Source organism: Oryza brachyantha, chromosome 5, assembly GCF_000231095.2.
Source record: "Oryza brachyantha chromosome 5, ObraRS2, whole genome shotgun sequence".
Taxonomy (NCBI): Eukaryota; Viridiplantae; Streptophyta; class Magnoliopsida; order Poales; family Poaceae; genus Oryza; species Oryza brachyantha.
In genome coordinates, this window is record NC_023167.2 from 5,179,575 (window position 1) to 5,192,999 (window position 13,425).

Sequence of the window (13,425 nt, forward strand, 5' to 3'; positions counted from 1 at the left end):
ATGTGTGAAATTAACTAGATGCCATTTCCACGATCTAACAAGAGATGGGTGGGAAAATTTACTTGGTGATGTGTATGCCTTTTGTGATAAATATGATATTATCATGCTTGAAACGGCTCATGCGTACATCAATCCAAAGGAACCAAGGCAAAAGACAGGAATTACCAACAAACACCATTATGAAGTGGATTATTTTAATGATGTTGTTGATTGGCTACTTCAAGAGCTTGATAACCGCTTCAACAAGACAACATCAGAACTACTTGTTCGCTCATGTGCTTTCAGTCCAAGAGAATTATTTCGTGATTTTAACACTAAGGACTTGAGGAGACTAGCAAAGCTCTATCCTTGTGATTTTAATTCTAGGGATTTGATTGATCTTAGGCATCATCATTGTCTCTACATCGCCGATGTGCGAGAAGACAAGAGATTCTCCAACATACAAACTATTGGTGAGCTTTCACAAAAAATGGTGGAGACAAGGAAACATTTTTGACATCCTTTAGTTTATCGACTTCTAAATTTATTATTAGTATTATTGGTTGCCACTGCTACTGTGGTGTATTTGACAATATTAGTATTTGTTTTGGTATGGTACGCACTTTTTGTCACCGTTCTCTGTCAATCGACACCAGTATATCGTTATCAAGTGTGTTATGCTAATGACATTAAAATTATATTACCTAGTAGTATAAGATTGCATGGAACTCCTACGCATTGTCATTCATATGTGGTAGCAGCGCATCCTTACATAGTTAATTTGTCATTCAAATGTGATGCTGCACCCCCTCCCCCCAACAAAAAATATTTCTCTCTAGCTTCGCCACTTTTAGGGCCTAGTTGTAAAGGCCCATGCAACCCGACCTAAATTTGGCCAACTAGTAGATGTTTGGCTCCAAATTCCTGTGGACTGGTTTAGGCCTACCGACTGTCTAAGGGTGCATTTGGTTGGCCGTTAAGATGGGATGGTATATAACCATCTATATTTTAAGAGATATGATGATCCAGTTTTATGTTTAGTTAGATGGATTTTTTATTTGGTTAGATGGATGAGGATGAATGCGATGAGCATATTGAATTACTAATAAATAATAATGTAAATTAATCATCATAAACCTTATTGTAAATAGTGCAAATTAACAACAAAATATATATATATGGTCACTAATTAACACTAATTTAAACTTGGTAATTAATAATTAATAACAACATACGTTAATTACCACTAAATAATAACTAATTATCACTGTTAGTAAAGGTGGATGAGCTCATCTAGCCAATTTACTCGGATACACTCATCCAATATCTGTATAGAATACTCTGTTCTTAAACCATAATATCCAGCTTCATCCACGAACCAAACCCATAAAAAAAAACTACATTGCAATCTTCTATTTAGGTATCTCCAGCCAACCAAACACACTCTAGATGTTATGTCCAATCCTACCTGTTACACCGAAAAATTGGCGTTGTGGACCAAAGAATACCATGATGGATGATGGTCCATATATAAATCCTGTACATGCATCAAAGAGGAAAATCTATCATAGCCTATCTAATAAGCTATATGTACTTCTACATGGTTGATCATTCGTCGAAATTCAGAAGTGGACGATCGATAAGTAATTTAAACGAAACAAGAAACCATGCAAAATCATCAAGAGACAATTTAATTATAACCAATACCTATTATTAACCCAGAAAAAGTCAACGAACAAATACTTATATACTCTATCTCTTCTATATTATAATAATTTCTGAGTTTGCATACCTAGATTTATTTATATATCAATATATATATATATATATTGTATATGTGTCTGAATTCATTAGCACATGTATAAATCTAGAAATCTAGGTAAGAACGGAAAATCTTATAACGTCAAATGTCTAGAATGATTAAGAATTAAGAAAGAAAGAAAGAATTAATCTCCGTTCTCGGAGTCGTCGTCGTAGAGGTCGTAGGAGCGGAGGATGTCGCCGCAGGCGGGGAGCGGGTCCTTGCGGAAGAAGGCGATGGGGTTGGCGTACCGGAAGCCGTCCTGCTTGATGCCGTTGTTGCGGGTGAGCGGCACGCGGGAGCGGTCGCGGAAGCGCTCGATCTCCGCGCACTCCGCCTCCGGGCTCCGCACCAGCGCCACCTCGCAGATCTCCGCCTCGTGCTCCCCCCCGACCTCCATCTTGTACCACCCCCACTCGTTCGCCGCCGCCTCCGCCCTGTGCTTCACCTCCTGCGTCTCGAAGTGCCTGCACTCCATCTGCACCGTCGCCCCTGCACCCACCCATCCATGGCGCGCTCGCCGGCCGTCGTCGGTCAGCCACCTAGCTAGATAGATAGATAGCTAGCTGCTCCGGCCGCTGCGTGCGCACGCACGTACCTTTGATGCTGTGGGAGACGTTGGTCTCGAAGCCGGCGCGGCAGTTGTCGCAGTAGACGCGGCCGGTCACGGTGAAGCCCGGGGGCCCGTCGGCGAGGGCGCCGGCGGCGAGTGCGGACGCGACGGCCAGCTGGAGCAGCAGCCGCAGCGACGGCGCTGCGGCGACGTGGTTGTGCTGCATGGTGCTAGCTAGCTAGCTCGATCGATTCGACCGATCGATCGTCGACGTCTATACGCGAGAGATCGAGAGGGTTTCAAGAGCTTGCATGCATGCGCGCGCTGCAACGAGAGGGAGAGCTTGGTTTGAGGCACCGGAATGGCTCAAAACCTCGGTTTGTCTCCGCTTCTCCGGCTGCTGCCAAGTCCAGTAGGCATAAGGCCCAAACTGTGATAGATAGCCCAGCAGTAATATCCAAATGGAATAAGTCAACTTGAGGTCCCTCAACTTATCATCCAGTCTGTTTTTCATCCTTGGACCGCAAAACCAAATACAACCGGTCCCTGAACTATTAAAACCGGCGCAAAAGAGGTCCCTCGGAGGTTTTGAAGGTGGTTTTGGCTGACTTGGCGTCTATATGAATAGTTGACTATGTCTCCGTCACACGTGGCATTGACATGACGCTTACGTGGTAATTATATATTAGAAAAATAGTGGGCCCACCTATTAGCTGCATATAAAAAATGATTTAAAAATGATAGGCCCACGTGGGCACATAGTCAACTACCCAAAAGAAATAAATATGGGGGGCACGTGGACCCCACGTGTCATTCCTTCTCCCCTCTCAGTTGACAGGTGGGCCCACTATTTTTCTGTATATAATTGTCACGTAAGCGTCATGTCAATGCCACGTGGGACGGAGACCTCAAACTAGCCATGTAGGCACCAAGTCAGCTAAAACCGTCTTTAAAACCGCCAAGTGACCTCTTTTGCACCAGTTTTGATAGTTCAGGGACCGGTTGTATCTGGTTTTATGGTCCAAAGACAAAATACAGACCGGACGATAAATTAAGGGACCTCAAGTTGACTTATTCCTATCCCAATTCCCCAGTGCACCTAGTTGGGCCATTGATTATAGACCGTCGTACCTCAAATTTTAGACAGTTGCAAAAGAAAAAAGAATGGAAACCACATAGGCTACGTTCTTTTAGTTGGTTAAGTAACTGGCAAAAAAAACTTACAAGTAGATTTATATATGATTAGTTAATTATAATCTATAAAAAAATTAAAATAGATTAATCTGATTTTTCAAATCAATTTTCATTTTTTTTTAAAAATACATTGTTTAGGTATTAAAAATCATTCCCACAGAAAAAGAGGAAACATAGGTTGGGAATATAGGGTTGCCAAATACAGCCTTAGTACGTACGAGTAGAAGGATTTAAAATATTAATATATACATATAATTAAGTAAATAATCTTTTATTTCAAATGGACCCTAAGCATATAGGAGCAGAAGGATAAAAGCTAGGAATGGCTAATTATTCTTTTAGTGATAAGTGATGCATCTATTCACAACAGGGCATCTGTGGTGATGTCACGCCCAGAAATTTACACCAAATTTCTGAACAATAGCATGTATTAAATCTCGGTCCAGGCATCAGCCCGAGTACACACTATGACAAATTAATACACAGTTCCACGTCTTAAAAACAAATAAAAACAATTATCTATCGAAATGCAGCGGAAAAAGAAAACAAACTAAACCATCTAATCTTCAGCTTCAGCTGGCGAAGACGGCTCCACACCACAGGCACTCTCGACGGCGGACTGAACCTTACTTCAACCTTCGGAACAACCTTCTTCTAACACAGGCTCTGGCACTTGCTCTGGTGGGGGAAAAAATAAGCAAGGCTGAGTACAAACCACCGTACTCAACAAGTAACACCCAAGAGAGGGAGAATAATGAATGCAATAGGCTAACAAGGATAGGCTAAGGTTAAATTGCACAAAAGCTGCAGTAATTTAGCAAAACAGTAAATAAAATAGACTGAAATAAAAGTAAAGTAAACAATTAAAATAATCATCCACTGTCCAATGTTACACCACGTTGCAACAGGCCCAAACCACTGTCGAACGTTACACCACGTAGCGACAGGGTCAACCCTCTGCCTAACGTTAAACCACGTTGCGACAGACCCAAACCACTGCCAACGTTACACCACGTTGCGCAGGGTCAAACCAGTTCCAAGATTAATCAGGTTATTAATGGTTCAACTAATCCCAGTGAGTCTGTCAGTTCGCCCAATAACCGCGGGCACGGCTATTCGAATAGTTTTACTCTGCAGAGGTGTACAACTTTACCCACAAGACATGGCTGCCAAGCATGTTACCATGCCCCAACGTATTACCACGATACCTCAGTACGGAAACCATGATAAGACCTTTCACCTAGCCCTCCCTAGACAATCGCACCACACTTCAGGTTTCACCCCCTCCTTTACACCAAGTCGGGCAGTCCCCTCTTGTGCCTTGGTAGATCCGGAAGCAGGAGAAGCTTTCGTTACACCACGATTGCCCGTCCATACTCCATCACGCCTACCCTTGCCTGGGTACGTCGAATAGGGACAAGCTAGATTACGAGTCTCACCGTTGCCCATTCTGGCTTGTGGTTAGTACGTGTAAGACCTTCAGGGTTTCCTGAGAACCGGTCCTTAATTGCCATGGGCACGACTCTCAAAACCATGCACCCACAGCCCACCATAAGCAATATTTTAGTTGTATTAATCCACATCAGGAGATTAATAATGATCAAAACCATTAAAGGTCTATCAAAGTGTAACAGTAATTAAACAAGAATTGGTGAGCTAGTTGAACTAAGCATGGCTAAGCATTGACTAACCCTAATTCTAGTCAAATTAACCCTGGGGTGACAATAATAATAAATGGGGATCAACGGGTATATTGGTAAATGCCTAATAGATAAATAAAGTAAATAGATTTGCATAAAACAATGCATGTTTGAATGTAAAAGCGGGGGATTTTATAAACATAGGTTCAATATGATCAAAGAAGGGTGCCACTTGCCTTGCTTAGACCCACGAGGAACTTCGGCGACGACTTCGAGAACAAACGGCGCTGCGACGGGGTCAAAACCTACGACAAACAAGGCAAAACAAGAAAAACAGGCTAAAAAACTACTGAAACAGAGAAAGAAACTATTTTTAATGGATTCTTGGCATTTTTCTGGATTTAATGAAACTTGACTGGACCTAAACGGAGACTAGATGAATTACTTATGAATTTTAGAAGTTTTCTGGGTTTTTTAGCTAAACAGAAAAGTCCTAAATCAATTATTGCGCAATTAATGGGGCTGCTGACGTCAGCGAGGAGAGAGGAAACTGACGGCTGACAGGTGGGGACCACCTGTCGGTGAGAGAAGGGGAGAGGGAGAGACTGACACGCGGGCCCGGGGAGGAGAGAGAGGAAGGGGTTGGCGCGGTGGCGACTGACGAGTGGGTCCCGCTCGTCAGCGAGAGAGGAATAGAGAGGAAGGGAGCAGAGCGCGCGGCTCGCGGCTCACGGCGCGACGGCGCGGCGAGCGGCGACCGGCGGACGGCGGCGCGGACCGGCGGGTATGCAGCGGACGGCGGCGACCCAGTGGGTGGCCACGCGAGAGCTGGCGACGGCGCTAGGAGCGGCGACGCCGAAGGGAGAACCGCGGCGGCTCGGGGAGGACGACGACGACGGCGCGACGGGAGGGCGACGACGGCGTCGGCGAGCGCTGGCGCGAGGCGATGGGGAAGGCGGCGATGGCGAAGGTGGTGACGAGAACGGCGACGACGAGTCGACGCGGAGGAGGCGGAGACAGCGATGGGGTGGCGCGGCTCGGAGCGGCGACGAGCGGCGGGAGGGAAAGACGGTGACGGACGCCGGCAGCAGGACTTGGCGACCGTGCGACGACGGTGACGAAGGGCGGAGATGAAGGTGGTGGTGGGCGGAGGGGCGACGGCGGCGCAAAGATGACGATTGCGACGAAGTGGGGAACGGCGGCATGGAGACACGGCCGAGAGGGAGAGGGATCGGGGCGGCGCGGCGGTGAGTCAGCCAGCAGCGCGGCGGGCGGAGGAGCTCAGCGACGGCGTCGCGAGGGAGAGGGGGATGGGATGCGGCGTTCAGCCGGGGAGGCGGCGACGGCGCAGCAACGACGGCGTCGGCGACGACGTCGGGCGGCGAAAAGCGGGCGGCGACGGCGACGACGGCGCGACGACGACGACCGGCGTCCGACGACAGCGCGTGGCGCGCGACCGAGCGCGGCGCACGGCGACGACGGCACGGCGACGGCGGGCGGGCGCGGGAAGCGGCCATGCGGGAAGGCGCGGGTGGCGCGAGGACAACGTGACGACGGCGGAGCTGGGTGACGGTCTGGCAGGGGCCGCCGGCGACCGGCGGAGTCCGACGACGACGGCGACGACGCTCGGGTGCACACCGGCAGCGACGAAGGCCGGCGGGAGATCAGCGAGGTAGGGGCGGCGGTGGTGGCGCGGGTGGGCGGCGACGTCCGACGGCCGACGAGGAGATCGGCGGCTGGCGGCGACGGAGGGAAGCTTCGGGCGGAGAGGGGAAAAGTGGCGGCGGGGCGGCGGCGCGGGGATTTTATAGGGTGGTGGCGCCGGCTAGGGCGGAGCGGCCGGTGGAGACCGAGTCGACGACGCGGCGAACTCGGCGGCGGCGGTTGCGGCGGTGGTTGCGGCGGCGGCGCGGCGGGCGGAGGCGGACTCGGCCGGTGCGGCGCGGCGCGGGCGCGGGCAAAGCCTGGTCGCTGACAAGTGGGCCCCACCTGTCAGTGGCACGGGGAAGGAGGGAGGCGAGGCAGACTTCGCAGCGAGCGCGGGCGCGGACGCGCGAGCGATCTGGGCCGACGGCCCAGGCGGAGGGGAGGCGCGCGCGGGAGGGGCGGGAGGCCGGAGCCGGTAGGCTAGGCCGGCCGAGGGGAAGTGGGCCGGCTCGGCTGGGCCGGCCCGGGAAGGAGAAAAAGAAAAAGAAAAAGGAAAAAGAAAGAGGGAGGAAAATTGGACTTCGGCCCAATTTGAGAAGGAAGGGAAAAAGAAAGGAAAAATGAGGGAAAAAGGAAAACCCCACTTTTACCGAATTTTAAATTAATTTGTTTGATCAAATTTTATTGTTCTTCAATTTGAATTTAAATCCAGTTAATCGATTTGCGAGCCTCGATTTAATTGAATTAATTCCTTTTAGAGGGATTTTTCCTGAGTTAATTAAGCCAATTGTTGTTTACGAATTTCTTTTTACGATTTTAGGCTTGGGATGAAACTCCGAGCGTGACAGGTGACTTCATTAATCATAAGATATGTCGTCACCTTCACCAAAGGGTGTGTGCATGTGTATGTGCTTTATAAGGATGAATGTGTCTATGTTATAATCACTTGCATGTAATGTATTTTGCAAAAAGAAGAGAGAGGATATTAAATTGTGAACGGAGAGTGCATAACTCACACTTAATTATCACGAATCGAATGTTGACAAAATTAATTAGTATAAAAGAAATATGTACAACATAACCCGATAATTGTACTATGCCTCAAGGGCTAGTATATATATAGAGGTACATGGGAGAGGAGATAAGGAATAAATTTATACAAAGCAATCACCTTCTTTTACGCCATCTTCCTCAATGGCTATCATGATATTGCTTCACCGCCTTCATCAGCAGCACATCTTCATGCACCTTGGTCCACAACACCATCCCATGTATCTGCTACCACTCTATGATGCCTCTTACACGTCCTATGGATTGGTGGATCACTCGTCATCCACACACAACTACGGCTATCTCGACTGCGACTACCCTACACATGGCTACCAACCCACTACTACCTCACGCCTTTGCACGCCCTATGGCTTGGTGGATCACATGGCTACATCGACAATATACTTTTGATAGAATTTTTATGAGCTTGAATAATTTTGTTGTCTCTGTCTTCATGCTGTAACCGTCCGTTGTTGGTAAACGTCTGTGGTTTTTTTTCAAAAAGGGTTTAAATTCCACATAAAAGATTGTCTCCATTGTGCATCTATTGTCATAACCATGGCCATGGCTTATGCATGTGTGCATTTTTACAGTACATGGGAAACAATTTAAGAGGACAAACAGAGTGCAAATTGAAACACCGGTCCACTAATTATACAACAACATTATCCCAAATATGTCAGACCAGTACCATGAATAATTTTTTTAAAAAAAATCACTATTCATCGCATGATTGTTTGGAACCACTGTCACAAAACAATTTCCTTTTAATGTCCACCATATACCATTAAGTAATTATAATATACCAATGACATGTCCACCATATACCATTAAGTAATTATAATATACCAATGACATGTGGCATTCCCCTCTCAAGCGTCAACAAGTGGTATGCATATTGTGCATGTGGATGGTAAACTGCCACTGTATCTAATTATGCCCTGCCATATGTGACGGATCAGGTCTCCAAATAAGCAGCACAAATTTGTGTAATACACGACATTCTAGTCAAATCATATTATGGGGCCTAGGTCTACATCAACTCGACATTCCATCAATACTGCATTCACCATGATAGAGGCTTTACAACGACTTTATAGAACATAATAATACGAATTGTTTTTAGATCCATGGAATTATTACAACCCAGCTGGATATAATTGTACATTTGCTTAAACGGATTTAGACCATGACAACATGACAAATTTCTAGAGATGATTCCTCAAGCATTCTATTGTTTGAATTTTGAAATAAGGTTAGATTCAATAGGATTCCCTTCGTCTCAGTTACCCGGTTATAAATGCTGATCCAGGGGTGATGGTTTAGCTTACTCACCAAAAAAGTCAAATGATATATTTGTAAATAAAAAATAATTGGTGAAGAAAAATTTGTATATGTATTCTTCGCTATCTAAAATCCAAGGTTGAAAAATAAGTTATGATTAAAAAAATCTCAAAACCTACCCAAATTTAAGAGTAAATTTATATTTTGGTATAAGCATAAGCAAAAGCGAAAAGATGACACTGCTAATTAACCATTTTACTTCTAAAGATGTCATATATGCGTGAGATTTGGCACACGCGAGTAGGGATAAAAACCTATGATCTGATCTTAATCTTTTTCTATCCTTCTTTTATTAATTGGAATTGGATTTGATATATATGGAGACGACGATTTGAGCCATGCCCCTTCTTAATGGCATCATAGGAGCCATGCCTCTTCTTGGCGTTCTCACAAATATTGAATCTTCAAGAACCTCCTTGTTGCACAACTGTTGTAACCTTGTTGTTGGTCTTTTTGTGCCCTAACAATTATTTCAATTTTTTTATTTTCTTAGAGAAGGTTGTTTTTTACTTGCCTCTGTATCTAATCGAATATATGCAACCTTTTTAAATCGAGAACTTAGCTTCTTAAGCAACCCAATCTAAAATTTGGTCATATAAAGATTTAAACATAGGACCTTGGGATGATACCTAGATCGCTGCAATCACTAGATGATTATTTCGTAAATTTTACTATACATCATTTGATACGAATTTAGAGATAAAATCACACGGATTTCTAATTTTTACTACCGAGTTATGAAAACAAATTATATCCAACAAACTAGGTTGTATGGTTGGGGTGAAGAAGATGGAGGTGGAGGTGTTTCCAGGTTAGAGGAAAGGAACGCCACAGAAACGGCTTGTCTGCTTGAAGATGGTGCTCCCATCATACTTCGAGATGAACTCACATTTTTCAGCTGCACTATGGCAGGGCCCACGACTTGTCTTCCTCCTCTCATCTTAATTAGTTAGGACAATTACAAAATTATCACTAATTTAAAACGTTATTATAAAACTGTCACTAAAAAATTATAAAATTATCACTAGAACCGTCATTTTAGTGACATCCTTACAATTTAAAAAAACTTAATGACAAATTTGCAAAAGCCCTTAATTAAATTAGTTCTCCCTGAATCATTCGTCGTGATGTTTTAAAGAAAACTTACATATCAGGTGATGGCCAAATGTAGTTCTCAAACTTTAGAGGATTCAAGATTAAGCAGCCCTCGTTATCTCCGGGACATGATTGTGTCATTAGAATGATCGAAACTGATTGAAATATATCTTCTGGTCATTAACTCCAAATATATCGTGTTCTCGTTTTTCTAGCATCTTTCTTCAAGGGATTAGTATCCTTTAACTAGTAGTGCAAACTAGTGATGTTTATCCGTGAGGTATAGAAATGTCATGCACGGTAATTAATACAGAGATTAGTTTACACTGTAAAATTTGTTTATCCATGAGGCATACTATTATTCACAATGTCAGGAAAAAAATTTCGGTAATTTCAGACACCCCGATAGGACAAAAAAATTACCTGAAATTTTCAGTGCGTTTGAACTTTGCAAATTTTATTCAAAATGACCATTTTTCAAATTTCGATCAATTTTTTGAACCGACAAAATTTGAAAATTTGGTCGTATCTGTGCCCTCCATAGACATGGCGAACCTGGATCTGCTCTTAATCATTTGTTTCCATTTTCGTGTATACATTAGCATCTTCTAGACACGTCATCTCTCATATCCGTTTTCTTTATTTTATTCCTTCGAAAAAGACCACTAAATCCGTCTTGATACGTTGACGGTGTCATCATTTTAGTTTATGTTTGTAAGTCAAAATTTAAATTTTAACCTTAAATTTAAAGTTAATTTTAGGCTACTTACTATTCTCTCCGTTTTATAATATAAAATATTTGACGTTTTCAGTTACAATGTTTGACCATTTGTGTTATTTAAAAAATTATGAAAATATCATTTATTTCGCTTGCGACTTATCTTTAAGCACGACTTGTTATTTTTTTATATTTGTACTAATTTTTTTAAATAAGACGAATGGTCAAACGTTGTAAAAAAAATCAAACAGGAACGGAGGTACTATAATTTATTTTCTAACTTTAACTTTAAATTTTTAAAACATACATATAAAGATTTAATTTAAAATTATTTTAATTTATAAATATGTCGTTTAGTTTTTTTTAAAAAAAAGGCGAACCATCGCTCCCATCTTCTACAATCGCAAATATTCTACGTGTGGTGGTGATTAACCAACCATTCGCGTGAGCGAGCTCGCTTCACTCCTCGTCTCCCCACCACACAAGCTGTGCCCATGGACACTGCAGCGGTGCACCACGGCGAGGAGGAGGAGGAGGAGATCGGCGTCTTCACCGCCGAGCGCTACTTCAGCGGCGGCGATGTCGACGCGCTGTGGTGCGGCCGCTCGTCGTCCTCGCTGTCGTCCGCGTTCAAGAACGGCGGCCAGCAGGAGTACTGGTCGGCTGCGCCGACGACGCTCACGGCGGCCACCAGCTCGTCGGAGGCCAGCTGGAACAGCCGCTCCGTGCTTCTGAGGGACAGGGATCCGGCAGTGTCCGCCTCCGTCGGGTCGGGGGCGCCTTCCGGCGCAGGTGGTGACCGCGGCACGCTCGGAGCGAAGCCGTCCTCGGCGTCGGCGTCGGCGTCACCGTCGCATAACCTTCTTCTGCGGTGGCTGCTCGGCATGGCTGCGTGCGCCTGCGCCGGCGGTGGCGTGGAGGAAGCGGTCAGCGCCGACGAGTGTCGCAGCGACGAGGCGCGTGCCGCTGGCGTCGCCCTCGGTGGGGGGAAACGGAGCGCCGGGGAGGCGGACGCGGCGTTGCCGGGAAGGAAGAGCACACAGGCCGCCGTGGACGTGATCGCCGCAACGAGGATGAGGCCTGGCCCCTGCGACGGCCACGGCAGCGACGCGTTCGACGCCGGAGCTGCCATGCCTCCTCCCCTCGTGCAGCTGGCGGAGCCTCGCCGCAGCCTCCGCGCCGCCGACCCCGGTGAGCTGTCACTGTCAGCGCGGTTGCTGAATCCCGGAGCCGCCTCATCGGTGGCCGACGAGCCGCGGCGCAGGTCTGCGGACATGTTCCCGTTGGCAAGGCATCAGAACTCTGCCTTCACGATCGTCGCCGGGAGCACGGCGGCGCGGGACGGTGCCGGTACAGGTACGGCCGGCGGCGGCGACGACGCGGCGTGGGACGGGGAGATGGAGTGCGTGCACCCGCAGAGCGAGGCGAGCGTGGTGTGGAGCGTGGTCACCGCGGACGGCGCGGCGTCTGCCGGCAACTTCTCCAGCGCGGCGTCAGGGTACTACCACCACTGCTACTACTACCACAACGGCGGCGGCGGCGGGCGGCACACGGATGCCGGGAAGAGCAACCGGAGGAGCAGAACCGGCGGCTTGCTGACGATGGGGTGTATATCCGATAGGGCCCTCGACGCGGTTAGCCCGGCTCGGGCGGTCCACCGTCGACCGCCGCCGACGGCGGAGGGTGCTGCCACGTGGCACGCCGCCGGCAGGCAGTAGAGTCGGCTTTGGAACCGAGCAGCGGCGGAGGAGTTGTGGACGAGGCTGCACGGATGGATTAAGTGGATGTGTGATTTTAGAGGTTTTCTTTAAAAAAAATCAAAATTTTGAAGATTTTTTTATTAGGAGAAGATAAATACAGGAGTAATCATTCGGCTGTTTCAGAAAAAAACCGAACAATATATTTGTAAATAAAATAATTTATTAATAAAATTTTTATATACGTATTTATAGCTATCGAAAAGTTCAAAAAATAAACTATAATAAAAAAACATCAAAATTAACTTAAAATTTAATTTTTACTTATAATTATCATATGCAAAAGCAAAAAGATTTGACTGATTAACTGTGAGGCGAGATAGTCCGCAAAATGATGAGTACCAATTAAAATTGTAGTCATCAATATACAGCCAACACAACATATACTGCACTACAACTGAAAAGGAAAATCGTTTACCGACAGCTCGGTACTCCCTCCATTCTAAAATGTCTTTGTTTTGGAAAATTAAACATTAAAATTTGTTTACAATATATACATGTTTTTTTTCTGAATATGATGTTTTAAACAGAGCGAGTGCTTGTTTTTTACGCTTATTTGACTGCTTAGCATGTAATATCATATGTTTAAGGATTTTTAATTTCCTTGAGAGTAAAACCATTTTCAATGTAAGTTTTATGGACACGAT

General features: G+C 45.8%; 2 protein-coding genes across 2 annotated transcripts; one reads left to right on the forward strand and one right to left on the reverse strand.

Moving 5' to 3' along the window:
* Positions 1 to 1,807: 1,807 nt before the first annotated feature.
* Positions 1,808 to 2,652, reverse strand: LOC102718516 (major pollen allergen Lol p 11-like). The gene is made up of 2 exons (XM_006664850.3): positions 2,379 to 2,652; positions 1,808 to 2,272 (listed from the first exon to the last, which is right to left on the reverse strand). The coding sequence occupies exons 1-2, from the start codon at positions 2,557 to 2,559 to the stop codon at positions 1,926 to 1,928; spliced, it is 528 nt and encodes a 175-aa protein (XP_006664913.2). The 5' UTR covers positions 2,560 to 2,652; the 3' UTR covers positions 1,808 to 1,925.
* Positions 2,653 to 11,458: 8,806 nt separating this feature from the next.
* LOC102718237 lies at positions 11,459 to 12,911 on the forward strand. Its single transcript, XM_015843458.2, has one exon. It carries the CDS (start codon positions 11,516 to 11,518, stop codon positions 12,737 to 12,739), a length of 1,224 nt encoding a protein of 407 aa, XP_015698944.2. The 5' UTR covers positions 11,459 to 11,515; the 3' UTR covers positions 12,740 to 12,911.
* Positions 12,912 to 13,425: the final 514 nt, after the last annotated feature.